The sequence below is a fragment of the Alexandromys fortis genome, unplaced genomic scaffold, assembly GCF_014885135.2.
Source record: "Alexandromys fortis isolate MF-2015 unplaced genomic scaffold, M_Fortis_MF-2015_v1.1 scaffold_159, whole genome shotgun sequence".
In the NCBI taxonomy this organism is placed as follows: domain Eukaryota; kingdom Metazoa; phylum Chordata; class Mammalia; order Rodentia; family Cricetidae; genus Alexandromys; species Alexandromys fortis.
Genome location: NW_026068031.1, coordinates 3411275 through 3438996, shown reverse-complemented (window position 1 = coordinate 3438996; position 27722 = coordinate 3411275). Strand labels below are relative to the sequence as shown.

Sequence of the window (27722 nt, the reverse complement as noted above, 5' to 3'; positions counted from 1 at the left end):
GCACCCGCCGTGCAGCGAGGGGTGTTCGGAGCGAACCACTAGCAGGTTGAGGTGGAACGAGAGTGTGAGCCAGGCCTGGAGCGTTAGCTGCCCCGGTGCTGGGGATGTGGTGCTGTCAAGAGGCCGCCAACTTGGACAGCCACCTGGCCACCGGAGCGCCCCCGAGTTCAAGCCTTCCCTACTTTTTCTCAGAGCTTGTTCTGTTTGGCGCCCTTGGCTGCCCCGGGCTATTCTGCTCTGCATTCTAGGAAGAGAACGGCTTCAGGACGAAGGCTAATGAATTCGGATCTCAACCTGAAGTGAGACTTAGGCGGACTTGGGCAGGTGGCACTGCCTCTCTGAGCCTGGAGCGCCTCAAGCATATGCATGCACTTTTTATTGCCCCGTCTCCTCGGTGCCTCGAACAGGCCAGAGTACCGAGGAACCTGTAAAGGGCGCTCTTATTTGTTCTTTTATAACCTCGGTTCTCAATCTATGGGTCGCGACTCCTGGGTGGGGCGGTGAGGGGGGTGGCGCGTATTAGTAACCTCCATCTGAGATATTTACATTACATTCATAACAGTAACAAACTTAGAGTTATGACGTAGCAACGGAAATCACTGTGTGGCTGGGGATCAGCACTAGGTGAGGAACTGTATTAAAGGGTGCAGCATTAGGAAAGCCGAGAACCACTGTTTCAGGAGCTGGAAGGCATCAACTAGCCTCACTCCGCTTCATCTCCTGTTCTTTTCCGGACCCTAAGCAAACTCTCCAGCCAAGCTAACTTCCCCACCCATCCTGTGCATTCTGTAAGCCATTTGTTGCCCAACTCTGGGCTTGTAATCTCAGGGGGCTTATATTGTTTAGTTCAATGATGTATCCTGCTGGCATAAGTTATACAAGATAAACATTTGTAGGCTTCCCATTCCCCAGCTTTGGGTATACCATTCTGCCCACTGCCTTACAATGAAAGCCCATGGCATCTCTTCCCCCTCCTTCTCTGCTTGCTCTCAAATCCTGTAAGCCATTAAAAAAATAAATAAATAAAATAAAATAAAATAAAAAGAAAGTGAAAAAAAAATCCTGTAAGCCTGGCTTCCTAACAGAAGAGGTATCCCATGAGGTGCAGCTGAATAAATAAACTAATGTATGGACAGATGAACGAACCACCACCTATTGCCCGTTGTTTGCTTGTTTTACTTGCGTCATCTTGCCCAATTCTCAAAACCTTCACATCTTGCCAAACCCTGGAAACACTGCCACTTCAGTCTTGGAGCACTGGACAGAATCGCTACCTAGAAATAGAGAAGTCGCCCGTTCCCAGCTGCTGCTCATAACTGGGTCTGTAGGGCCTTCATCTGGTTAGTTCCAAAGCTTCCTAAACAGGTTTGAGTCTCCACTTTCACTTCCTCCACCCTGCCACTCCCCTGCTTAAAGTCTTCCAGTTGCTTCTGTCTTCCTAGGAATCCGAACTCCTCGGCTAACCAGAACTCCTGCTAATCTGCCTTCTGGGCTCCGGTCTCCGTCTTTGCTTTCACAGACGCCAAGCTTTAGTCATAATGCCCTGCTGGCCATCACCCCAGACACTATTTCACGCCACATCTTTGTGTAGGCTGCTCCTTCCTTTTTATCCCTTTTGATTCCCCTTTAAATCTCTTCCGGAATCCTTCCCCTTTCCCCTCTGGCAGAGGGAGCAGGTACTTCATCTTCCAAAGTTGTGTGTCTGTATCACTACAGTGCTTTATGCCATGATGATGTATTTAAAACTGTCTGTCTTGGGGCCAGAAAGATGGCTCAGTGGTTAAGAGGCCCAGAGTTCTGTTCCTGCACCCACATCAGGTGGCTCACAAGCACTTTTGTCTCCGACTCCAGGGGATGCAACGCCTCAGGCTTCATGGACACTTGCATAGTCCCAGAACAGACACAAATGATCAAAAATAATAAAATTTTAAAAATACCAACAAACTTATCATCTGTTGGCTAAGCAAAGGGAAACAGAAACCGTTCCCTTTTCTGAATCGTCTGCTCATAGCACAGTGAGTAGCTAGCCAAAAAGTAACTGAGAAATGACCAAATACTTCTGTGCTCACAACACTGAGAGGAATACAAGACCAATAGCCAGGTGTGTCGATTTCTAGCTGCTGAGGTTGCTGCTAACATTTCTTAGATAGCTGCTTAAAACTTTGTGGTGTTGTGCTGAGGGTTGAAGCCAGCTCTTCATGCGTGCTAAGTGCTCTGTCACTGAGCTACGCCCCAGCCTCCCCACCCATAGTTACGTAAGTTTTTCATGGTTTTTATGATTAATTTTTGACATCCTTCTCTAAGTTTTAAATGTGGCAAGCATATATCCTGGAATTTTAGTGATCACCCAAATTCATCTTTAATTTTATAGTCTTCGGGTGGGCATGTTCACACGTGTTTATAATCCAAGTATTAAGAAAGTCGAGCAGGCATTGGTGGCACTTGGCTTTAATTCCAGGCCTTTTAAAGCAGAGGCAGGAGAATCTCTGTGAGTTCAAGGCCAGCCTGGTCTACAGACCTAGTTCCAGGCCAGCTAGGGCTGTTACACACAGAAACCCTGTCTTGAAAAACAAACAAAAAAAAAAAAAAAAAAGAGAGAGAGAGAGAGTTAGGAGGGTTATGAATTCAAGGCCAGCTGGGAAATGTAGCATGATCCTCTTTCAAACAGAAGAGTAGACTGGGAATATAGCTCAGTGGTAGACTGTTTTCCAAATCCTAGCATGCAAAATACCTTAGGTTTAATCCCCAGCACTTCCAAAGGTGCTTTTAATGTATATGAATACATTTGTACACAATAGTATGCAAAGCTTTTCCCAGAGAATAAGGGTTGAAATTGTCTTTTGTGGTCTACAAGTTACGATCCTACAAGCTAGAACATTTTCTGGTAAAGTCTCTCTAGAAACAGCGCTGCCTAGGCCAGTGGTTCTCAACCCTCCTAATGCTGGGGTCCTCATGTTGTGCTGACCCCTAACCATAAAACTATTTTTGTTGCTACTTTATAAGTATAATTTTGCTACTTTCATGAATCATAATGTAAGTATCCGTGTTTTCTGATGGCCTTAGGCAAACCCTGTGAGAGAGTTGTTCGAGAGAGTTGTTCGAGCCCCAAAGGCCAATCCCCAGGTTGAGAACCACTGGACTATAGGGACATGTGCTCATAAAAGCAAGTAGCAGCACTTGTTAGGAAAATGCACACATTCAAATTCCATAAAGATTCTGTGGTTTTAGAAAGGATCACCTGGTTCCATGAATGGAAAACTCCACTCAGTGGTCAGTTCACCTTGAGTAACACAACAATGTTCTTTCCCCTAACCTCAAATCCTCTAGTATTTGTGTATGTGGTCTGAGCCATGCTTTCGCATCTTTACGTGTGTGTGTGTGTGTGTGTGTGTGTGTGTGTGTGTGTGTCTATACGTGTATGTCCATATGAATATTACTGAATGGTACTATACAGCCTTTCCTTCCATCTATGGACTAAAGCCATAGAGGGTCACTGTGTATCACCAATGGCACCCAGATTTCATCGACTGATATACGCAGCTATAATGTAAACTAATGAATAAATTCATCTATAGTGAAAATCCAGCCCCTTTGGGGCGCTGTTTTTGAACTTGATGGAAATGGAATCACAGTCCTTGTACCACCCTGCGCTGCACCACACTGACTTTTTCCCCTCCACATAATGTTTCAAGGATTGATTCACGCTGATAAGATGAGCTATCCCGTGCTGATTGTCTCTCTTTTTTAAGACTTTTAAATTTTATGTAGGAATGGAACCCGGGACTTCTGGAAGAGCAGCAGATGCTCTTAACCGCAGAGTCATCTCTCCAGCCTGGTGCACGGATTTTCATTGCTGCATTTTACACATCATTAATTTCCCTTCCCAGGGTGAAGTGGAGAAAAATGTAAAATTCTGGGTGATGATTCGGGTAAAAGCAGGTTCTCGACTCTGTCAGAAAATGGGCTTCCGTATCAGCAACCAGCCTTCCTAACCGTGTTCCAGCCTCTCCTGCCGTGGCAGGCCTCGCAGTCAGTTCTTCCTGAGATCTGAGGTGCGAGATTTTGATGCTAGGTAGAATTCAGATTCCTGAGGTTGCTGGAAGGGTCCGAAGAAATGATCACTTTGGAGGTGTCTCACCACGGAATTCGGAGACAGAGGTCAGGCGCTGAGGCAAGAGCAGTGGGAAGCCGAGCAGTCCACGCTCCACATCTTCAAAGAGGTCTGCAAATTCTTAGCAATGATGGACAAGATGGCATTTCAAGAAACCCTCTGAGCTCACTTTCAGAGAACCCGATTTGCAATGGGGGTGGGAAATGACAGGGGTCAGCCAACCAGCTCAGGGGCTCCAATTTGCATATTCATAAGCCCCCATGCTGGTTGGCTGGGCTAAGCAGCCTACTATCCCCAGTAGGGTTGGATCTGACAGATAGTGTCTTGCTTTGAGAAGTGAGCAGAAGGCTCCCCCAACCCAACCACAGCACCTGGCAGACAGAAGACAGAAAACCAAAAATCACTTCCTGACCCTGGCTCTCTCTGCCCAAAGCTGGTGAAGACCTGGTAGCTGCGCTAATGGGGATCAGACCTCCATGAGGACTTCTTTTCAGTAAGTGATGCCCACCTTTCCTCTTGCCTCATGAGAATCCATTGTTGTTGTTGTTGTTAAATGCTTGTAATGAGTTTTCAGATATTAACTTACCGTTATTACATTGTCACATTTGCTTCGTCTGTTTATTTTCTTTTATTTTTTGCTGAAATATTTTCAAGTGAATTCCAGGTACGGAGACAGTTTACTCCTTCAGACAGCTCCATGTCCAATATCTGCGACAAATGGAAGCTCTTCTTAGCTAGGGTCTCACAGCATTTCTCCGTGAGTAGGGGACTGCCGTATCCCCGTTTCAGAAAAATGCACTCATCAGAAACTGCGGCTCTGGGGCCAATTCATGAGGGCAGAGCCCAGATCCCTTCTTCTATCCCAGACTCCTGTGCAGCCGCACAAGAGCTACACCATCTTGTCGCACAACACCATCTCTGAGGTCCGGAGCTATTTTCCTAAGTCTGTACCGTGGGCACGGCATGGGCACAGCGCTCCACCTCTCTGGACTCCTGTAAAGCTGAGGGCGTGCCAGGATGAGCCAAGTTCTGGGATGTTCTCATCAGTTTCCAGGGAAACAACAAAAGTCAGGACAAACATTTTCCCCCAAGCTATGTGTGTCCTTCTCCTTCCTTATGACAGGATGGTTAAGATTTTCCTTTATGGAAACTAGATGATAAAAGATTACAATATTTTAAATGCTTACTTTTGTGTGCCCTTACCTCCGAAATAAAATTCTCCCAGGGGTCCCATTTCTTTTCCTTTTTTCATTTTGTTAATGGTCAATGTTTATAAGTCTTGGAAAGCGCTGTATCAGTTGCTCCTTAAGACCATGTAGGCGTCACATTTTGTGCTATAGGAACCAGCACAGGAAGAAAAGCAACTGCAATGGGAGAGGCGCCTGTTCCCAGCCCGGCCCTAGGCATGAGTGACTACTTGGTACCCTTACCTTAGGAGGCTGACTGCTGTCAGCCCTGTTTTATAGACAGAAATCCTAAGCCGGAAGGCAGGACTTGCATAAGGTCATTAGAGAGTTAACCATTCTGATGTAAGCCCAGGATCCTTGACAGCCAACAATGCCTCAGGTCGCCAGCCTTCTCACCCAGTTGGGTCCATGCCTGCAGAAGGATAGGGCTATGCAGAAATGGCCTGGAAGTATATGATCCCCTTTCCCATGTCTGCCACCAGCAAGTGCAGTTCAGAGTGGGGACAACGCAAGGGGCCCCTTGTTGTGGAGAATGTGACAGAGATAAGGTTATGCATGAAAAGACCTCGGTATGACAGAAAGCACGGCAGGACTTTGGGATGTGCCCCTGAACGGGTCTTAAGTTGGCAGCTTCAGTTAGTTGTGCCAGGTATTTGTGTAAATAGTTGAGAGGCGTAGTAGGTATACAATGAGAGAAGGAAAAGGGCATCATATAAATGCAGCTGAATGGTTGTTCACCAATGGAGGGTCCTTTGGTCTTCTGCATAGGGAAAGACACTTTGCTCCCTATCTCTCTGGATGGAATTGTGGCTGGCAACTACCAAGACACTAGGCTAGTCTGGTTGGAATATAAAAGAGTCAAGGGAAGGAATGGGCAAAGTAAAATCCTGAAGGCAACTCCTAAACTGTCCTTAGAGGAAGCCGGCAGGAGCTTTATCAAGGAAGCCAGAATACATTGTCTTGTATGAATTAGGATTTAGCTTCGGCGACAGTGCTAGAACAAGTTAATATCTCTTGGACTTCCCAAGGGGCCCTTTACCCGAAGACTCCCCAGAACCCATCTGCTTTCTCAGCTGGTTCCCCTGCCCTGGTTGGAGTATGCCGTGGCATAAATACGCACTCACCAGAGAAGGGAGATATAGCCCGAGAGAAGCCGCTTGCTCCTGAGCTGGCCCCAGGGGCAGCCGTCCCTTCCCCTTCGCCCGACTTGGGCAAAGCTTTGAGAGATTGCCAGGGATATCTGAGAGGAGGGCACAGACTCACGGGAGAAGGGCCATGGTGCTGGAGTATAGGGGAGCAGCTGGGGGAGCCGGGCGCTCCAGATGTTCCTTTTCACAGCTTGTCCATGGGCTCCAGCAGCCGGCTGCAGGGGAGTGCAACCACCTCTCCTTTGTCTATCATTTACTTGACATTCAACCTCAGTTTCATTTTACACTTTTTAACTACGGAAAAATCATATGTAAACATTCCATTATTTTGCCAGTTCTGCTTCACATTTAAGCATGTAAGATAATTTTGCTTCTCTGGGTTTTTTTTTTCATATGTGATACAAGAGAAAACTGAAGGCAGTTTTTGTGCTTGAGACTAGGTCCCATTTGGCACAGTTGCCCTTGAACTTGCTAAATAGTGAGAATGACTTTGAACTTCTTTTTTGTTTGTTTGTTTTTCTAGACAGGGTTTTCTCTGTATAGTCCTGGCAGTCCTGGAACTCCCTCTGTAGACCAGGTTGGCCTCAAACTCACAGAGAACCCTCTGCTTCTGCCTCCCCAAGTGCTGGGATTAAAGGCGTGAGCCACCACTGCCCTGTGATCTTGAGCATCTGATCCTCCTTCCTTCATCTCCTGGGTGCTGGAATTACAAATGTGTGCCATCACGCCTGGGTTGCATGGAACCCATGGCTTATGCAGGTTAGACAGGCATTCTACCAGCCCAGCCCTGAAAGTTGTAAATACACACACACACACACACACACACACACGTTAGTTGTGTGGATGTATGTACACATGTGTGCAGTATGCTTGCCCATGAGGACATGTGTGGGGGCCAGAGCTATTTTCTCTCTCTTCCTTTTCTCACAGAACAGCAAACACTTTATCCACTTAGCCATCTCCCCAACCCCTGTTTAATTTATTTCTTAAATGATTATTTATTGTGTGTGCATTGGTGCTTTGCCTGTACATATGTCTCTGTGAGGATGCCAGATCCCCCGGAACTGGAGTTAGACACATGTGAGCTGGGAATTGAACCTGGGTTCTCTGGAAGAGCAGCTGTGCTGTCCACTGAGCCATCTCTTAGAGCAGTTTTATGTTCACAACGAGACTGAATGAATAACGTAGTCTTCCCCTATAAGACCCTGTTCCCAACTAGTATAGCTCCCCATACAAATCTTACTTTTTGCGACAGGGTCTCACTACGTAGTCTTTAGCCTGGTACTTACTAGATAAACCAGGCTGGCCTCTTACTCACTGAGACTCTGCCTCTGTCTCTGTTTCTGCCTCTGGAGTGCTGGAATTAAAGGCATTCACCACCATGCCTGTGGCAAACGCAAATGTTAAATAAGAGCAAAACGTTTCCAATTTTATTATTTTTTTTTAATTTAATTTTTTTTTTTTTTTGTTTTTCGAGACAGGGTTTCTCTGTGGTTTTGGAGCCTGTCCTGGAACTAGCTCTTGTAGACCAGGCTGGTCTCGAACTCACAAAGATCCGCCTGCCTCTGCCTCCCAAGTGCTGGGATTAAAGGTGTGGGCCACCACCACCTGGCTTCCAATTTTATTATTTATCGATATTTATTCTTACTGCATTTTAGTTAATGCCACGGCTATGTCACTGAGAAAACGCCATCCACCAAAAGGGAGATTATAGCACGGCTAGATAGGAGATCTCACCCCTCCTCATTGCTTGATAAGGCGGCTCTTGCCTGTACTCACACATTTAAAATACAAATTACTATTCTAGGGGCTGGAGAGATGACTCAGTGGCTTGCTGCTCTTGTAGAGAACCAGAGTGTAGTTCTTAGCACCCCTATAAGGCAGCTCACAACTGCCTGTAACTCTAGCTCCAGGGGGTCTAAAGCCCTCTTCTGGCCTGTGCATCTACATGCACACACACAGAGGAGCACATGCCTTCACACACACACACACACACACACACAAAAGATAAATGTTAAAAAGATTTTTTCATATATACATTACAATACTCATGGTCAAATTGTCAAATTATCACAGGAAGTTAAGGAACATTTCTCTCTTCAACAGGGACAAGTTGTAATGGTCTGTCCTGTCCCTTTAAGAGACAAGTCCCTCCCTCTTTCCCCCTTCTGCCTCTCCCTGCTCTTCTCCCTTCTTCCATCTCCCCTTTCCCCTCCCCCTCCATAACCCACTAAATAAATATCCAACCTCACTCTGCATGGTGTGCTTATCCGTCTGTCTTTCATCTGCCGCGGCTGTGGCTCATGGGACTGGTTGCCCTGCCAAGGTCTCTCACGTGCCACCATGGTCCCTGACTAGGACCCTCTGGCCCTTATGGCCCACAGGCCACCTGGGGGCTCCCGGCCTGGGACTGGCTGCCTTCGTGGCCTACAGTGGTCTCGGCCCCGCTGCCCACAGCAGCCACTCGGGGAACAGTGTGGTTTTATTTTTACCATTACACAAACCATTATTATTACAAATGTAATAATAATGAAGTTTTCAGCCTGCATTAATTTTCCAATTTTCCTTTTTAATTAAAAATATTTTTTGAGACAGGTCTCACTATGTAGCCTCCGGCTAACCTAGAACTCATTATAGAGATCAGGATGGCCTAAAACTCAAAGAGATCCACCTGCTTCTGTCTCCCATGTGCTAGGATTAAAGGCTTCAGCTACCACACCCAGATCTTTATTTTATTTATTTATTATATATACAATATTCTGTCAGTGCGTATACCTGCAGGCCAGAAGAGGTCACCAGACCCCATTACAGATGGTTGTAAGCCACCATGTGGTTGCCAGGCAGGCAAAGCCCCTAACCACTGAGCCATCTCTCCAGCCCCCCAGATCTTTATTTTAATAATTTACAAATGTCTTATTCAAAATGAAACTCTCCCCATTAATGTGACCCATGACCCTAACTTTATTAGCGGTGTGTTCCCCCATGATATCACTGCACATACCACCGCCCTCTGCTCCTTGACATGGAGAACTTGAGTGTCTCTACCTGGCATCTGGCAGCCTGGTAGAGACTGAAGCCAAGGGTAAATATCACCAGCAGGCTTACAAACCAACAAAAGAGGCAGCCTCAGATAACAGTGGGCAGAAATAAGTCAGCTTTCCACTGCCAGGAGTGTGTGTGTGCTTGTGCAAGCGAGTGCATGTGTGCACACACGTGTGTGTGATTGAACCTGTAGTCATTTGCTCTCCCTGTTAGAAGCCTCTAAGTAGACTCTGGGTGGACAGAACATTTCCGGGTGGCTCTCGTGAAAGCGGCTCCCTTCTTATCTCTTCTCCCAGTTCCTGCTTTCAGTGCTTTCTTCTTGGCAGGGTTCACACCCAGAAACAGCCTTCTGCGCCCCCCTCCTAGACCAACAGGATCCCGTGAGCAGACCGACAGTTGTTGTAGGAATTTAGCAGTCATTTTATCTGGGTTTGTTTTTTTTTTTTTTTTTTTTTTTTTTTAGAAGTCCTTTGACCTTGAAGAGTCCTTGTGGAATACAAGGATTCTTTGTTTTCTGTGATTTGTAGAATTGTTTTGCTGAAGGGATATTGTAACCATCCCACGCATTGGTCACAAGACACCTCAGGCACACCTGAGGCTCTCGCATTATTGTGTGTTGCAAATGTTACATAATAAGGACTAAAGCCTTGAGGGCGTGTGATGTTGTCCTTTAGTAAGCCGCGTAAATTAGCTTAGGGACCTTAGTATGAGGAAGTAGTTTGTGTAACAATCAATAAATAGGCCTTTGTGAGGCTGTTGGGGTTCAGTCCAGCAGAAGAGGCTGGACCTTCCTGCTGCCACATAGGTCTTAAAAGTTCATCTTGGAGTGCCTTCTTCCTTCAGCCGCCCGGCCCCACACGGTGCGCCCCAATGCGCGCCCCAACAGTTCGTCTTCAGCCCTTCCACTGCAAGGAGGCATGATCCGAGCAGGGGTTCCATAGTAGTTGTAGAATAGATAGTTAAGTTAAAAATGCACCTTCTGGGGCTGGAGAGATGGCTCAGAGGTTAAGAGCACTGGCTGTTCTTCCAGAGGTCCTGAGTTCAATTCCCAGCAACCACATGATGGCTCACAGCCATCTATAATGAGATCTGGTGCCCTCTTCTGGCATGCAGGCACACATGGAAGGAATGTTGTATACATAATAAGTAAATAAATAAGCCTTTTTAAAAAATGCACCTTCTGGTCTCAAGGATGCAGGACAGCATTTCGGTCAAGCAGCAATGACTCAACTTGTTTCAGATAAGAATCTTGGGTTCTGGATGTGACCAGGCTTGTTTTGACATCAGCCTCCCAATACTTGGGCAACGGAAGCAGCAGGATTTCGGGGTCAAGGGCAGCATATAGTGAGACACTGTCTCGTACAAAACCAAACAAATCTAGGGATATGGCTCAGTTGGTAGTAATCCCAGCACTCAGGAGGCAGAGGCAAGAGGATCCGAAGTTCAGCATCACTCCCAGCTACACAGTAAGTTCAAGGCTAGCCTGGGCTACGGAAGACCCACCCGCCAGGGTCCTGTTTATTCTAACTGGACCAATGGACGTTGCTGTTTTAAATGAGAACCCAGGTAACACTGTTGCTCTCGTTCCTTCTGGATGTGACCAGGCTTGTTTTGACATCAGCCTGCCACTTCCTAGTTGTACCAGAGCCCAGAGAAGCTGGATAAGCTGTTCCGTTGGCCGCCGTCATCAGCTGTTGTTTTGACCCAGTCTCACTAATGTGGCTCTGGCATCCTGGAACGCATTATGTAGACCAGACTGGACTCCAGTTCACAGAGATCCATCTGCCTCTCCCTCATGAGAGCTGGCGTTAAAGGTGCGCACCACCACATCCTACTGTCATTATTATTTATTTTTCTGCCCCGACAGATAGTCCCCACCCCCAAGAGGTTCACTTTTGGAAGTTTCTCAAAGCAGTGCCCCAATGAATGTGGCCTGGGAGCTCACTGGAAATGCAGTCTCTTCCCGTTGCAGATTGGCTGCGCTGAAATCTGGGCTTTATCCAGCTCCCAAGGCGATTCCTTTGTATATTCAAGTTTGAAAAGCATCGCTCCACGTTGTTTTCTTCCCGTCTTTCATTTCAGGAGTCTGTCCCGAAGGTTCCGTGGCCCTGGCCTTCCTGAACTCCCGAGGCAGCTGATTCCCACCCTTCTGAGTGTGAGGCAGTCACTTCAGCGGGTCCGTGCACCTCTGGCTGCTCAATTCAGCCGAGCTCTCAAAGGCCCTGAGCTCCTTCAGGGCGTCCGGGGAGGCAGGAATGGATGTACCTCCTGTTTTGCTTTCTCCTCAGTCCCAGACCTGCTCCCACCTGGCAGAAACCTGCGTGGAAGGCGAGAGAAGCCCCCACACAGTAGAGCTGGGCAGAGACCCCTCTATTCCCAGTGGTCAGCTGACCAGCTCCAGCCTAACTGACTCGGATTGGTTTTGGAATGAGCACATCCAGGCAAAGAGGGCCAGAGTGGAGACTATTGTCCGCGGCATGTGTCTCTCTCCTAGTCCCTTGGTGTTGGGCAGTGCGCGAGCCAGGGAGCGCTCATGCTATCCAGAAAAGGCCCGGGAGCGGAAAAGAAAGCAGAGCCTTCCGATGCACCAGGGTCCCCTGAAATCAGTTCCTGTCTGGGATCGAGCATCCAAGAAGGGGGGGACCCGGGTAAAAGAGCAGCTCCATCTACTGAAACAACAGCTAAGACATCTACAGGAGCATGTCCTACAGGTCTCTGAGCCCAGAGCACCTGCGCAGGGCCCAGGAGGTACAGAGCAAAGAAGCCCCACGGGGGCAAAGCCGAGGAACAGCTCCCTGCCTAGCCCCCGGACCATGGAGAGCAAACCCCAGCCGAGCTCTAACAAGGACATCGGTGGATCAGTAAAGCCCAGAATGGTTGAGGTACAACAGCAGGCGGAGGAGGCCATGCTCCGTCCTTCCGGACCACGGGCTTTAGTGGAGACGCTGAGGAAGGAACTAAGCAGGGCCATGTCCCAGGCTGTGGACTCAGTATTACAACAGGTGCTACTGGATCCACCAGGCCACCTCTCCCAGCAAGAACCCAGCTGCCTGGGGCTAGCATCAGAGGGCAGAAGGAGTACCGATCAGTCCCCACTTGCTATTGCCACCCTGCCTAGGAGGGTCCAGCCACAAGCTGGGGTGTCCTTGGGTAGTTCATCACTGGCTACGCCTCTAGATTCTCCTATGTGTCCTGCCTCTCCGAGAGCAGTTCCCAAACCGTATCAGAGTCCCCTGTCAAACTGTCCCTTGACAGCCTTGCCTTCCCACATCTGGGAAAACCAGATTCTTAGCCAGCTTCTGGGTCGTGGGCCCGACGGCCATTGGAGTGGCAGCCCTCCCCAGGACTCGTCCCAGGCCCAAAGCCGTGCCTCCCCGGAGTCTGCCCAGCAGCCTTGGGGGTTGAGCCAGCAGCAGCTCCCCCTGTCGTTCACCCCTGTCCACCTGGAAAGCCGGCCTCGCCTACCCTCTGTGAAGATGGAGCCCGGTGGGCTGCGCGGCTTGGCTGACAGGATTCCTTTCTCGGCCATCCACGTATCCTTTACTGCTCATGGGTGCATCATGGTCACCGTCCAGAGAAACAGGAAAACCACAATTTGAGGAGGAAGTGGGGACAGATATCTATGTTATACAGGAAATAGCTCTGTTTACCCAGTGTCTTTAAAAAACAAAAAACAAAACGAAACAGGGCCTCACTCTTTAGACCAGGCTGGCCTGGAACTCACTATGTACTCCATCCAGCTGGCTATGAGAGTCTTGGCAGTTCTCCGGCTACCGCCTCTATAGCGGCGGGATTTCAAGTATGAGCTTCCATGCCTGGCTTCTCAGGGTTTACTTAATATGCTTTTGGCCTTTCTTCCTCGTGCCTCAAAGCCTATTAGTTTCATAAGCAAGTGGAAGCCGTATTCCAGGATTTAAATATGATAGGGAGGTTCATTTGCTTTATGACCCAGCAGATTCTGCCGTAACTGACTTGTTCCTTTGGGTCTGAAATGGTTTTGTTTGCTGGCTTATGAACTCAAGTGGGCTTCTAAAAATAAGAGAAATGCCCCCACGGAGGAAAAAAACTCGATATAATTGGGCTACCAGCTGCCATTCTCCCAGGCAGAGAAAGGGTTAAAGGAAAAACTTCATCTGAGGCATGACCTCCCTTGACAAACCTCAAAATCCCTAACACAGAAGGTCTGCAGAGTCCAGAGTTATGGTAAACACATAAGGGACCAAGAACTAAGGCGTGAAAAGGTAGCTTCCCTCAGAGAATTGACCCCTCAGCTGCAGCTGGAGGATGAGAAGCCCTCAGCTTAAGAGAGGGCTTTCCACTGGGTGGTGGGGGCACACACCTTTAATCCCAGCACTCGGGGCACAAGGGCAGACTGATTGGCTGATCCCTGAGTGTGAGGCCAGCCTGATCTACAGAGCGAATTCTAGGACAGCCAGGGCTACACAGAGAAACCCTGTCTTGGAGAGAGGAGGCGTGGGGGGCGATTGCAGCTATCAGAGATGGAAGACTAAGCATATGAGATAAGATTCCTACTCCTTGGGGAAGCCCAGACCATCCGAGCTGGCCTGCAGCAATCTGGATCTTACTCTACTATAGACATGATTGTTAGGCAGAGCCTCCCTTCTTTTCTTTCTTTCTTTTTTCTTTTTTTGAAGACACTCTTTCTCAGTGTTGTTCTAGCTGTTCTGGAACTCACTCTGTAGACCAGGCTTGCCTAGAAATCAGAGCTTCACCTGCTTCTGCCTCCAGAGTGCTGAGATTAAAGGTATGAGCCACCACTGCCCAAAGGGAAATTGTTAAAATTAGAAGAAAATGTAGCTTGAATAACTATTTGGCCCAAATTCTTTTTTGTTTTTGGTTTTTTTTTTTTTTTTTTTGGTTTTTCGAGACAGGGTTTCTCTGTGGCTTTGGAGCCTGTCCTGGAACTAGCTCTGTAGACCAGGCTGGTCTCGAACTCACAGAGATCCGCCTGCCTCTGCCTCCCGAGTGCTGGGATTAAAGGCGTGCGCCACCACCGCCCGGCTTGGCCCAAATTCTTAGGGCTGAAGAACCCCTTTCCCAGCAAGCATCCTGTAGAACTAGTGTGCCAGAGGGCGTATTTTGGATGTTGCTTTTCTTAGCAAGCTGTGGGCAGGGAGCCTCTCACTGATTGCATGGAGCCCTGCCTTCAGGTTATTGTGTCTGAGGCCCTATGAATAGTCCTGTTTGCCTGGTGGCTTCAAGGCTTTAAACCCTGGGGACCAGCACCAGCCTGTTCCTTAAGAGCTATGAGCGCCCCCTGCTGGGACGTAGTGGTAGAAACACCCTAGAGCTCAGGCTTTCCTGGAAGGCAATGAAGCATTTTATTTCCCACCACTCCCTCTGTGGGCAATAAGAATGTCCTTATCCAGACTGGAAATAGGAAATTCTACCTGTCTGTACCTTTGATATCACTGGCTTAAACTCCTTATTAAAGACCGCCCTTTTAAAAAAATTTTTAAATTTGTTTTTTTGAGACAGGTTTTCTCCGTGTAGCTTTGGCTGTCCTGGAACTAGCTCTGTAGACCACGCTGACCTCAAATTCACAGAGTTGCCTGCCTCTGTCTTCTAAGTTCCGGCACTAAAGGTGTGTGCCGCCACCACCACCTGGCCAAAGGCCCTCCTTAAGAAGACTCATTTGGGACTGGGTAGATGGCTCAGTGGGTAAGAGTGGTCACTTCTCAAGCAAGAGGGCTTGCTCTGGAATTTCCAGTATCCACATGAAAAGGCCAGGCATGGCTGCACATGCCTGGAACCCGATGGCAGAGACAGGCGGGGCCTGCTTGAGAGCTTCTTAGTCAGCTAGCCTAGCTGAAACGGTGGGCTTCTGCTTCAATGAGAGATCTTCTCCCCCACAATTCGCTAGTAATTTTAGGCTTGTCCCTGCCTGGTGCAAAGAGGATGAGATGATGAGATTTAGGTTTAGGGGCCTATCCTAAGACAGCCCTAGCCCCCTAGCCCAATCCCGGTTCCAGTGTCAGAGTACAGGAGATGTGTTTTTTTTTTAATATTATTTATTTATGATGTATACAATATTCTGTCTGTGTGTATATCTGCAGGCCAGAAAAGGACACCAGACCTCATTACAGATGGTTGTGAGCCACCATGTGGTTGCCGGGAATTGAACTCAGGACCTTTGGAAGAGCAGCCAGTGCTCTTAACCACTGAGCTATCTCTCCAGCCCAGGAGATGTGTTTGCAATGACCTGAGACTCCCAGGGAGCATCCTGCCACCTTTTCCTCCAATTATTTCCTCCCCTTGCTGCCTCTATGGGCCATGAAAGCCACACAGAGTAGGCTTCTTTAAAAGGGAGAAGTGTGTGTTACACCATGCTGGACAGGGTGATAATGATCAGCAGAGCTTGAGGGTTTCCTCTGTGGCAGGTGGGCACACAAACATGCTCTCCATCACACCGTGTCCTCTAAAAGCTCTATGATTGGTTCAAATATTTTTGGTGGCACAACCAACTGGAGGCTATTTATACACTTTCTCCCACTCAGCCCCTGCATCCACGTCAGCCCTGTTTATCTATTTATATTTCATGTGTTTTCTCGTGCACGTATGTCTATATGAGTGTGCTAGATCCCCTGCAACTGGAATTACAGTTGTGAGCTGCCATGTGGGAAGTGGGAATTGAACCCAGGACCTCTGGAAGAGCAGCCAGGGCTGTTTCAGCACTGAGCCATCTCCCCAGACCCACATTAATCTTTTCTAAAATAACTGAAATTCTGAACTCAGAACTCCATTTGGCCCAGTGACTCACATTAGGGCTATAGCTGAGGATCAGGTATCTAAGAGGCGAGGCAGGAGCGAGGAGCAAACTAACCTGCTCAAGGTCACAAAATAGGCAAACGAGGATGCAGGATTCACACCCAGTATCTAATGAGCGGCCAAACGCAAGTTTTAACCACTGTACATTTTAGAAAGAAGCCACCGGAGAAGTCAAGTGACTTCCCCAGATCATACAGCTATAATAAGTGACCAAATCAGTAAACCAACTTAGGGTTTTGGGTTCCCAAATCCAGAATTATTTTCACAGCTTTTATGAACCAGTGGAGCAGGGGGTGGGGTTTTCCACACAGCAGACTAGCTGCCTGGCCCATCTACATTCAGTGATTTGGTTTCTTTTGGTTAACTCGAGTTTTCTTACTGGGATTGCTGTCATACAGTTACAATTAAATGGAGGTGACACCCAAGGTTACTCATGGAATGCTCCTTAGTAGCCTCAGGACTGTCCCTGCCAACTCTAGACATTCATGTGTGCTTAGGGCGGCACCACAGAACCCCTCCGATTGTTAGAGAAGCACATTCGTCTTCACGGGGAGGGGTGGCTTGAAGTGTCATTTTCCATACGTGTATCTGACTTAGTGCTGGCCATCCCCTCACCCCTTTAACATGCTTTCACTGAACAGCTACTGGGATGGGTGTGTGGAACCTAGGTAAGATCAAGCCCTTGCCCACAGGGAGCTCACAGCCTCAGTGGGGAAGACAGCACTTGGAGTGAAAGTTCCAGTGAGTCTAAAATCGTAATAGAGGTTTGTGCAGGGCCCGTGAGTCCTGGCTAAGCAAGGCCTAATTCTGTAAGGAAAGCTACCATAGGACACCGAGCTTCTGAGCTGCAGTTTAGCAGACAATGGGAAGTTCTGCCAGGTGCCAGGAGGGGCACAGTGTAGCTCAGGACAAGACTTCTCTACAGAGCAAGAGCTTTGTGGGATCTGATACTCTGCCTGGCTAGTCAGGAGACCACTGAGGCGACCCCTCTCTTACTCTATAGGAAACTGAGGTAGAATGAAAGGAAGTCCCTACCCGAGGCTCCCAAGGGCTCTGTCTGTGGCAGAGCTGTCTCTCCCACCCTGTTCTGAAAAAGCACACAGGATACAGGATGCTGTACTGGTGCCAGACAAGCCATGAGGTGTGACTTTCACACACCAAGATGCTTGAATATTGTGCAATTTGATGCAGGCGACTTCCGGCTTATCTGATCTATTTCCAGAAAAGAAAAATATGGCAAAATCCCCATTCAGTCAAAATAAATAAATAAAACTAAAGCAGAAACCACAAAGAACAGGCAATCATTTCTCAGAAAATCTGACACAATTATTTGATAAACTGGTTTAATATTATTTATTTTTAATTTGGAGTCAGGCTGGGTGACCTTGAACTTCTGGTCCTCCTGCCTCCATCTCCCAATTTCTGGGATTCCAATTGCACACCTATAACTTCATGATTTTGTAGTAACAAAATCCACTTAGACTGGGTCACTTGCCCTTTGTTGCCTCTCTATCCAAAATGCTGTCATCTCTTAGAGGCCAGCACTGGCTTGGCTCTGCAGGTAGGTTCTGGACAACCTTCTGGTAGTTTTAGTGGAAGGGCTAAGGCTGCCCCCACATCAGCACTCTGCTTTCTGCCACAAAGGCTGCTTTCCCTGGGTAGATGGAGAATCCCTGCTTCCACAGTCCCATGTCATTCTGTAGGGCTGGTGCTTCCCACATGACTTAGAGAAAGTCTGGTGAGTTTTACAAGTGTCCCCCATGCTTGTGGAAGTGCCATCAGCCCAGAATGTAAGCTGGTGCTTTAAGATGTTCTTGTCCTTGACACCAAAGCACATCCAGGAAGGCCTGAGCCCTGGTCACTTGAAGAAGGCCAAACTCATGTTTTTCTTCACACGGTACCCCAGTTCCAGCCTCCTGAAAGCGTATTTCTCTGATGTCCAGGTAAAGTCACACACTGTTTCAGCCTCTGTGTAACTCTCCAGCCGCTGTGTTTTGCCCAGTGTGAGGCAGGTCCTAGGTCTTCACTGCCCTTCCTTCGTGTGATTGATGGAACTGGTGCAATTTCCAGTTCTGAGACTGTCTGGAGAAAATCATGGATCTCCTTATACTACGAAAAGGTGGGTTTCAGAATGTTTCAGCCTTTGAGCAGTAGATAATCCCAGAAGTGCACGGGAAGTATAAGTATGGGAGAAAAATGATAGTATTGGGTAGACTCTTTGGTCTAGTAATTACTCTTTGGTGGGGACCTTATCAAAAACAATAAATGGGGCTGAAGATATGGTTCAGTGGTTAAGACCACTTGCTACCCCTGGAGTGGATCCAGATTTGGTCCCTGGTACCCACATGGCAGCTCACTGCCATCTCTAATTCCATTCTAATTCATGAGATCTGATGCCCTCTTCTGGCCTCTGCAGGCACTACAAGCATATGGTGCATATACATATATGTAGTCAAAACACTCATACACATATTTTTTAATGGGGGTTGAACCCAGGGCCTTGGGCATGGCAGGTAAGAGCTCTACCACTGGGCTATAGCCCAAGCCCAAATCTTATTTTTTTCTTTTAAAGAAAAAGAATGTAGTTTAAGAAACCGAGAAAGGGAACTGCTTACATTGGAATCAACTCTGTGCTAAAATGCTCTGTGGTGTGAGAGGCCCGGAGTGCAATCTGCCAGGCTCTGTTTTCACCGATCAGTTCTAAGCATGAAGTGCAGTTCAGTTTCCACTAGTGGTGCTGGCTGCCTCTCTACATACAAGTTAAGATCCCTGGACCTCAATAAGCCAGGCCTTCATACCCCTCAAACCAACAGAGAACAACCTTTGGAAAGCCGAGTATAAACAAACCTACAACTGAAAGAAAAGTCTCAATATTTGGTAAAAGGACTAGCAGACACGGGTCCAGGATTGTCAACTTGGTATATTTTCCAGTTCTGGAAAAAAAATTAAGAATCAAAGACTACTTAATGGTAAAGCATCATTCAGAAATGTATTTGACAGCTGAGTTTCTTAGAGAAAATGTATATATATATATATATATCGTATCCATGAAGTCTCTACAAGCCTTATCAATGAAAGGTCTCCTAAAGATCTTTGTCTTTCTTTATGGCTTCCTGTGTCCAACATATGAACTTCCTGATATAAAATTTGAAGAGGTCCCAAGAATTTTTAAAGACCTTGGGCATCCTTTGCACTGTCCAAAAACTTCATGTGTACAGTGGGAGCCCCTCATACCTGGCCTCACACTGTGGCAGTCTTGGTGTGGCTGACAGACCGCATCAAGACTTATACTGCCACGAAAGGAAGCGCACCTTTATTTGATGACAGGCAGCCTTGGGGAGAAGAAACTGAAGATGGAATTCTACATAATGAGTTGGTTTTGGACTACACCCTAAGATGCTCTGAGGGTTTCATGATCAGTGCTGACAGCTTTGAAGAGATGAATGCAGAGCTGCAGTCGAAGCTGAAGAATTCATTTAAGGTAGATGCATCCAAGCTGGAGTCATTAGCAGCGGAAAACAAAGCACTAAATGAGCAGATTACAAGACTGGAGCAAGGAAGAGAAAAAGAACCGAATCATCTGATATCATTGAAGAAACTGAAAACTTCCTTGCAAGGATATGTTCAAAAGCATAAAGCATACACGAGCGGTTTGGAATTGCATTCATCCATTCTAGACCAGAAATTTAGTGGTCTTGATGAAGAAATTGATAGAGAATAACTAGAATGTAAAACAATAAGACAGATACAGAATAAGCTCACCTACAGAATATTATTGATAACCAGAAGTACTCAGTTGCAGACACTGAGACCTGGAGGCTGAACAACAAATGTGGACGGAGGTGAAGGGGTGACTGGAGCACAGCTAGCAGAGTACCACAAGTTGGCTACAACAGGAAAGCTTATTCCCATAGGTGCTGACAATTTCAAAGGTTATGACTTCAAAATTACACTTAATCCCGAAGTTGGTGGCAAATGCCTTGTCAAATACAGGGCTCAGTGTATGTACCTCTCAAAGAGTTCCCGAATGAAAGAGAGGAAGAAGTGAACAGAGCTCTAATGAAAAAGGTCGGCCTGGAGGCTTTAGAACAACCAAACACCATGAAGACAGAGCACAAGTGTGAGGTGCAAAGGCTGGACGACCTTTACCAGCAAAAAGCTCAGGAGCTGAGGAAGAAGATGAGAAGTGTGCCAGCGAGCTTGAATTCCTGGAGAAACACCAGTGAACGAGGGCCTCAGGGAAGCCATGGATGCGTTACAGGCTGTCCAGGTGGAATACCAACAAAAGTTGTACTACCCTCAACTGAAGAAAGGAGAAAAGAAAAAACTTACAGCATCTTTTTGAGATGATCGCTACACATGTAGGATCCTTAGAAAAACATCTGGAAGAACAGATTGCTAAGCTGACGGAGAATATGAAAAAGGCATGTCTGAAGATCTCTTGGAAAATATCAGAGATCACAGAGAAGTTTAAGAGTAACGCTGCTCTATTTAAGGCTCCTGGTGAATGAGCATAAACTAATGGTGGCTGTCTTGTATCTGTCAGACATAACATTAGCTGAAAATATTTATATCCCAAAATTATGGTAACTTGGTAGATTAACTTTTTAGGTATAACAAACCAGTTAATAAAGTACATTAGTAAAAAATGAATAAAGCACAGTAAAGAAATGGGTAAACTGTAAGGAGCTTGGGATATAGCTCAGTGGTACAGGACATGCCTAGGATGCATAAAGACATGGGTTTGACTCCCACTCAAAATACATATAAGACGCCAAACTTACAACCAGACAGCTGTGTCTCAAACCCAAGTGGAAGCACATACAGATCAAGTGTGCCGGTGAGGTAAATCAAACTGCATGTTGGAACCAACCCCTGCCTGTGCCCACAGGGGGTTTCTGAGATCCACTAGTCTATAAGTTGTGGGGTAAGGGCTCTTATCTCAGTCATGAAATCCCTGCAGTAGACACTGACTCACATCTGTTCTGCAGCTCCAGGAGTCAGGAAACTGCTCCCTGAGCCATACCCTTACCATCCCCCTTGGCCCCTTCCTCCTTCTGTTTCTGGGGCCCAACCCAAAGTCTTGCTTAGATATATGGACAAAAGCCTAAAGGTCTAGCACATAAACTCTATTTTCTAGTGAGGGTAGGAGTTTTGAGACTAACTGCACAGGGTTGGCCAGCACCTGTGGCTCCTTTTCCTGAAGGTTGGTGGTTGAAGCCATTCACATTGATCCCAGGTTGAACTGGACACTGACAGTTGTGACTGCGAGCACCCCATGGCAAATGTCTGACTTGATGAACCCCTTGTTCACACAGTTCAACCGCTGCATCACCTCCCAGATGATCAAGTGGTTCAGCAATTTCCGTGAGTTTTATTACATCCAAATGGAAAAGTACGCCCGGCAAGCAATCTCAGACGGTGTCACAAACCCCAAAATGCTGGCGGTTCTCCGTGATTCAGAGATTTTTCGAGTCCTCAATACACACTATAACAAGGGAAATGACTTTGAGGTAAGTCGATGCACTGGGTCCCCTGAGATCTGAGATGTGTTTTCTCTGAATGACTGGCTCTCTAAGAACGTCCTTTCTAGGTCAAATGCTGGGCTCTGTTGTAGCATCTACTTCTTGCCTAGCTTTTCTGACAATTTCTGCTCTTACTAACACGTGGTTCTTGTATTTTCTCAGTTCTGTATGTGTGTCAAATTCAAATTTCTTCTGGATGTAACAAGGCTGAAGAATTCTCAAACTCTCGGGGCCTCCGTGAAGGTGCACAGTGGTGCCTTAGAGCCTAAGTGGCGAGTGCCATGGGTTGCTGTTTGGCTGCTCTCTTCCTCTCCAGGGGCCCAGTGTGTCTGGTCACAGGCTGCATTGCTTTCTTCTTGCTTTTCTCACTGTGATCACAGGAGTTTATCGATCCCTTCAAGAGTGTAAAGTCTGCTGGTTTCCACAGCCAGAACATGTTGGAAACTGAAGGCTATCTATAGAAGAGGAAAGGGTTAGAGACAGCGTGAGGTGGGCAGCATGGTTCTACCCTGCCGTGTGGGGATGGTCATTTGGTAGGCATTGGCAGCAATTTCCTAACCAAGCTGCATCTGAAAGGCCTGTGGGACATCCTGTCACCTATGGTGCTGATTTGGGTGAAGGTCCTGGACCAGCCCCTTCCAATGGCTTTGGAAACAGGGATTTAAGTCCTTGGGATCTGAGCCCTACAGGATGGAGGGTGAGGCATGACAGTCATAAGCTTGAGGGCCCACCTTCTCACAACAGGTCTAGGGAAAAGAATGTTACTACTTCTCATTTCCCTTCACGTCATTTCTCACTTAGTTACGAAAACATGCCTAATTGGTGGAACCAGTAACTCCTATAAGTCTCTGATACTTGCTCCCAAGACTGCTTCCCTGGATGGTCATCTAAGTTCTGGGTTTCACTAGGGAACAGGGCAGTCCTGGGCTGCAGAAGCTGGGGTGGCAGAGCAGGAATACTCTAAGCCAGCAACAGGCATCACTGCCAGAGGGCTCGCCATGGTGCCAGCTCTTCCAGCCTCAATTCTTCCTTTTCTTGGGGGTGTCTTTGGGGATGCAGGTCCCAGACTGCTTCTTGGAAATTGCCACCTTGACATTACAGGAGTTCTTCAGGGCTGTCTCCACAGGGAAAGATTCAGATCCTTCCTGGAAGAAACCCATTTACAAAATTATTTCAAAACTGGACAGTGACATCCCAGAGATACTCAAGTCTTCCAACTATGCCCAGGAACTGTTTCGAAGTTAAGATTAAAAAAAGGAGGTCAAGTACAATGTCTTGTAAGGAAGGTGGAGGCAGGAGGATCAGGAATTGGACAGCCTTGGTTACACAGACAGATGATCAAACAAAATGAGAAGACTGGCCCAGGGTTGTCATAAATGCCAAGCTGTAGTCATGTAAGAGGGCACAAGAGGACACCTCCCATGGGTACTTTTGCCATTTTGAATACTTGTTTCCTTGTCCAGAATCATCCAAGACTTAACCTTAACCACAGTGTATCCACTGAGACTATCAGTGTGTTGGTCAGTGCCATTATCATCAAGTGCTGGGACACGGGTCATCCTGGTATTTCTGCAGCTCTACAAAGAGATTCAGAGCCAGGCGGTGGTGACACACATCTTTAATCTCAACACTCAGGAGGCAGAGGCAGGTGGATCTCTTTGAGTTTGGGGAGAGCCTGGTCTACAGAGGGAGTTCCAGGATAGCCAGGGTTACTCAGAAAAGCCCTGTTCAAAAAAAAAAAAAAAACCATATAAACAAAAACAAAACAAGAAATTTTGAACTGTGGATAACTCATTGATCCTTATGCCAGGAAACTGATTGGTCAGGAGTGTGGAGGAATCAATGCTATGTAAACTGGACTTGCGCTGGGCAATTCATGCCGTCTCTCAGGATCTCAAACAGGAAGAAGTCATACCAACAGGGCACGTGCAGAGTGGCATTTTCATCTGACAACTTTGGCACTCAGGAGTGCTTGCTTCATCATCCAAGACTTTCCCTGATGATGTCAGCAAACCCAGCACAGGCTTCCTAAGGGACTGTGGCATTGCTGCTTTTTGTATCTGTCTGCTGGGAAAGTAGGTCCTCAGAAAATCCTAACAGTCCTACTTGACCTATGCAACAAGATCCCAGGCTGCCTATGCAGAGAAAAAAGCCAGAACTTCATGATGAGAAAGCCAGAGATCATCTGATACACCTGTTTAACTCGTGGAGGAAACTGAGGCTAACATAGGCTGCACAGGGCCTCACAGGCCATAAATGGCATGGTTTGGACAAATGCAGAAATGGAGATTTTCCTACTCCAAAATGGTTACAGTCCATGACAGAACTCGCACACATGAACAAATGACGTCCAATTTTTCCCTTAGGCACCTGTAAAGCTGAATGACTGTGTCATCTAGTCAGAATCAAGCTCATACGCATTGTTGGAGTGGGCAGGCGGGCATGCTTCAGCTTTCATTGTGCTGAATAAGGGGCAGCTGTGCCCACAGGGGCTCCCTTCCCTGCCATCAACACAGAACACACTCCTCATGTGGCTGCTCTGCCTTCATGACTTTACGGCTATCGCTAGACATGTTAGAACGCACCAGCATCAACAATGGCTTTCCCCTGAATTTCCTGTTCAAATAGTGGAAAGAAACAAAACACACTTAACCAAAATTAATCCTTATAGATCACTGGTGTTTTGGGTGTTTTACTGGATATTGAACCTAGGGCCTCCTTCCCTCTTGCTAAGCATATGGTCTATCATTGAACTCCACTCTTTTGAGACAGGGTCTATGTAGTCCTAACTGTCCTTGACCTCCCAGAGATCTGCCTGCCTCTGCCTCCAAAGTGCTGGGATTAACGGTGTGCACCTCCACAGGAGGCAAGTCTCATTTTAAATGCCCCTCAATACACCTAACTATACACAACCACTGCTCTAGTTTATTGCTGCTTTCGCAAGGTTCCCTTTGATCAAAATCAGGGCATTTTTCCAAAGCTGTTTTGAACATCAGTAAGCACTGAGTCGTCTGTGCAAGGGCACCAGTTGTTTGGAAACAGAATGACTCTCTCTCTCTAGAATGATATTACATCTATTCAAACATTAATAGGAAACAATCCAAGTCTATATATTTGTCCCTTGTCCCAAACCTGAACTTCATTAGTCTGTTTTTAAAGCTTGAGTCAAGCCATCTCCAGGGCAGTGAACTTTATCCTGAATACTAATTAGATGAAAACACACCAGCTCAAATTGAAAACGTTTGTGTACTGCAGTCATGCCAGAAAGCACTCTAACCACTGAGTTCGACACAGAAGAATGTATAAATACGTGTGCTCTGCCAGCCGAGAAACTCTTACTCCAGTTTTCTGTTCCTATCAAGTATGTTTATGTCAGTGTTGGGAACTGAGGGTGAGTGTGAGCTGAGCCAGCTATTATGTTCTTTCATCAGTCAGAACACTGCCAAAGGTGTGGTCATCTTTTCCACTAAGGTGTATGTGGGTGCTTATCTCTCCCCAACCAGACATACTCAGGATCTGGTCAAGTACTGCATGATGCCAGAACCCTTCGATAGCAGACAACAGGCATGGGCTGTGGGGCGTGCTCAATCATCTATCAAAAGCAGGTAGTTCAGTGACGTTCCACAGGGTAACAGTTACATTACGAACTTAGTTTATGCTGAGCCAAGTCTATGTAGCCTTGGTGGGCCTAGAATAAGTCATATAGAACAAGCTGGCTTTAAATGAGCAAGTGTTCTCCTGCCTCTCTGGGGCTTATAGGCATGCACCACCCTGCCTGACCTAAGAGCCTTTATTTCAAACATTTTTAAAAACAATCTTTTTTATTTTACATACCAATCCCTGTTCCCTCTCCCTCCCCTCCTCCCGCTCACACCACCTTCCCCACACCCTCATCCCCGTCCATTTCTTAGAGAGGGTGAGGCCTTCCATGGGGAGTCAATGAACTCTGTCACATCACTTCTCCATATCTAGGCTGAGCAAGTTCATGCACTAGGGATAAATACTGGTTCCATGGCCAGTGGCCCCACAAACTGCCCAAGCCACACCAACTGTCACCCACAAACATTTTCATACAAAAACTCCAGACCAGACTCAAACAGTAGGAAGCCAAAAACACCTCCTGGGCATATAAGTGCCTGAATCATATTTATTGTTCACCAAAGGAAGGCCAAAACATAAATGGCAGATAAAACATATTCTTTAATGAAGTTTTATACCCTGGCTTTAATATGGCCATGCTTTTTCAAGTAAGGGTCTTATTGTATAGCCCTGGCTGGCCTGGAACTCACTATTTAGATTAGGATGCCTCCCAAGTGCTGGGATTAAAGGTGTACACCACCCTGCCCAGTTTGGAGGTTCATTTTCTAAACAGTCTCAGGGATAAAGATATAGTTCAGTTGAGGAGTGCTTGTCCAGCATACACAAGGCCCTGGGTTTCAGCACTGCATAAACCTATGTGTGGTTGCACATACCTGAAAATCCCAGCACTCGGGAGCCAGGAGGATCATAAATTAGTTGGAGGCCAGCTTGTTCCAGATCAGCTGAGCTATATAAGATCTTGCCTCCAGCCGAGCAGCAGTGTCACGCACCTTTATTCCCAGCACTCAAGAAGCAAAGGCAGGCGAATCTCTGTGAATTTGAGGTTAGCCTGGTCTATAGAACAAATTTCAGGACAAGCTCTAAAGTTACAGCGAAACCCTATCTCAAAAAAAAAAAAAAAAAAAAAAACCCAAACCAAAAAAAACCAACCCCCCCCAAAAACCAAAAACCCAAAAAAGATCTTGTCTCCAAAATAAATAAAGTCCAACTAACTGCAATTTCAGTGATTTCTTGAATAGTCTAATATAGTTTGAATTTTTATAAATACCCATTCTAGTCCCCATCCCCTTTGACATATGATTTCTTGTTCTGTAAAGTTTGACAATATATAAATCACAAACAGAAATCAAAAATCTACTGATGTTCTCATACAAACTATGAAGCCTTGGCACACATTCCCCCACTGCAGCACGATTTCTGACCCTGAGAAGGTAAGGACCCTAAGACTTGCAGTGATGGTCAGAGATAACCAACACTTTCCTGTAGGGCAGAGCTCTACCAGGCTGATTGGATGATGCACACCCACACTGAAAGATGCTCTCTAGTTCTTATCCCCTGCTCCCTTCCTCCGTTATTTTGAGGGGGGCTGAACCCAGGGCATCACATATGCTAAGCATACACCCCACCAGTAAGCTATACCCCATACATATTCTCTGCAGTTCCTAACTGCTTTCAGATTTAATGCTTGGAGGACAGCTTTCAATAGGCATGGCAAATATGGTATTTCTCACAAAAATGAAACATTATTCTCAATCAGATATACCATAAGTACCAGGCTCCCGTGATCTCCATTAGTAAAACCTGCTATTGTCTGCCTTAGTTTCTCTTCCTGTTGCTGTAATAAAACAGCCTCACAAAAGCAGTGCAAGGGGAAAGGGTTTGTTCCGGCTCACAGTTCGATGGTATAGTCACTGTTGCTGGCAAGTCAAGGCGACAGGGGCTTGAAGCAGCTGGTCACATCCATCCACACAGGAAGCATAGACCCATGAGTGCTGGTACTCAGCTCTGTCTCTCCATTCAACCGTCTGGGATCCCTGCCCAGGGACTGGTATGGTTCAAATTAAGATGGATCTTCACAGACATTCACAGAGGCTAACCTTAATCTAGATAATCTCTCATGTGTCTGCCCAAAGAGCTTTCTCCTGGGTGATTCTGGAGTAATCCCTGCAGTAGATCCAGGCACCTGAACTTACATATATTTATAAAATGCTCACCTTCAGAAGTTGACTCATGGAAAGTATTTTCCAGGGTTAGACGGCACAAACCTGAATAAACAAGTGCTCAGAACAGCGGTTCTCTACTGTGGATAATGACTCCTTTC

The 27722-nt window shown here is 46.8% G+C and overlaps 1 protein-coding gene and 1 pseudogene across 1 annotated transcript; both read left to right on the top strand.

The window, feature by feature from the left end:
- The first annotated feature begins 9948 nt into the window (after positions 1 to 9948).
- On the top strand, positions 9949 to 23551 carry Prox2 (prospero homeobox 2). Its single transcript, XM_050164582.1, has 4 exons — positions 9949 to 13021; positions 18110 to 18220; positions 21596 to 21790; positions 22862 to 23551. Exons 1-4 carry the CDS (start codon positions 11744 to 11746, stop codon positions 23045 to 23047), a joined length of 1770 nt encoding a protein of 589 aa, XP_050020539.1. The 5' UTR covers positions 9949 to 11743; the 3' UTR covers positions 23048 to 23551.
- LOC126515154 (kinetochore protein NDC80 homolog) lies at positions 17610 to 23551 on the top strand (annotated as a pseudogene).
- Positions 23552 to 27722: the final 4171 nt, after the last annotated feature.

Excerpts from the sequence above, each read along its gene's own strand:
- Prox2 (XM_050164582.1), top strand. The coding sequence starts at position 11,744 with ATGGATGTACCTCCTGTTTTGCTTTCTCCTCAGTCCCAGACCTGCTCC. Across the intron at positions 13,022-18,109 it reads TTCCTTTCTCGGCCATCCAC|CACATCCAGGAAGGCCTGAG; the intron begins GTATCCTTTACT and ends TTGACACCAAAG. Across the intron at positions 21,791-22,861 it reads ACAAGGGAAATGACTTTGAG|GTCCCAGACTGCTTCTTGGA; the intron begins GTAAGTCGATGC and ends TTGGGGATGCAG.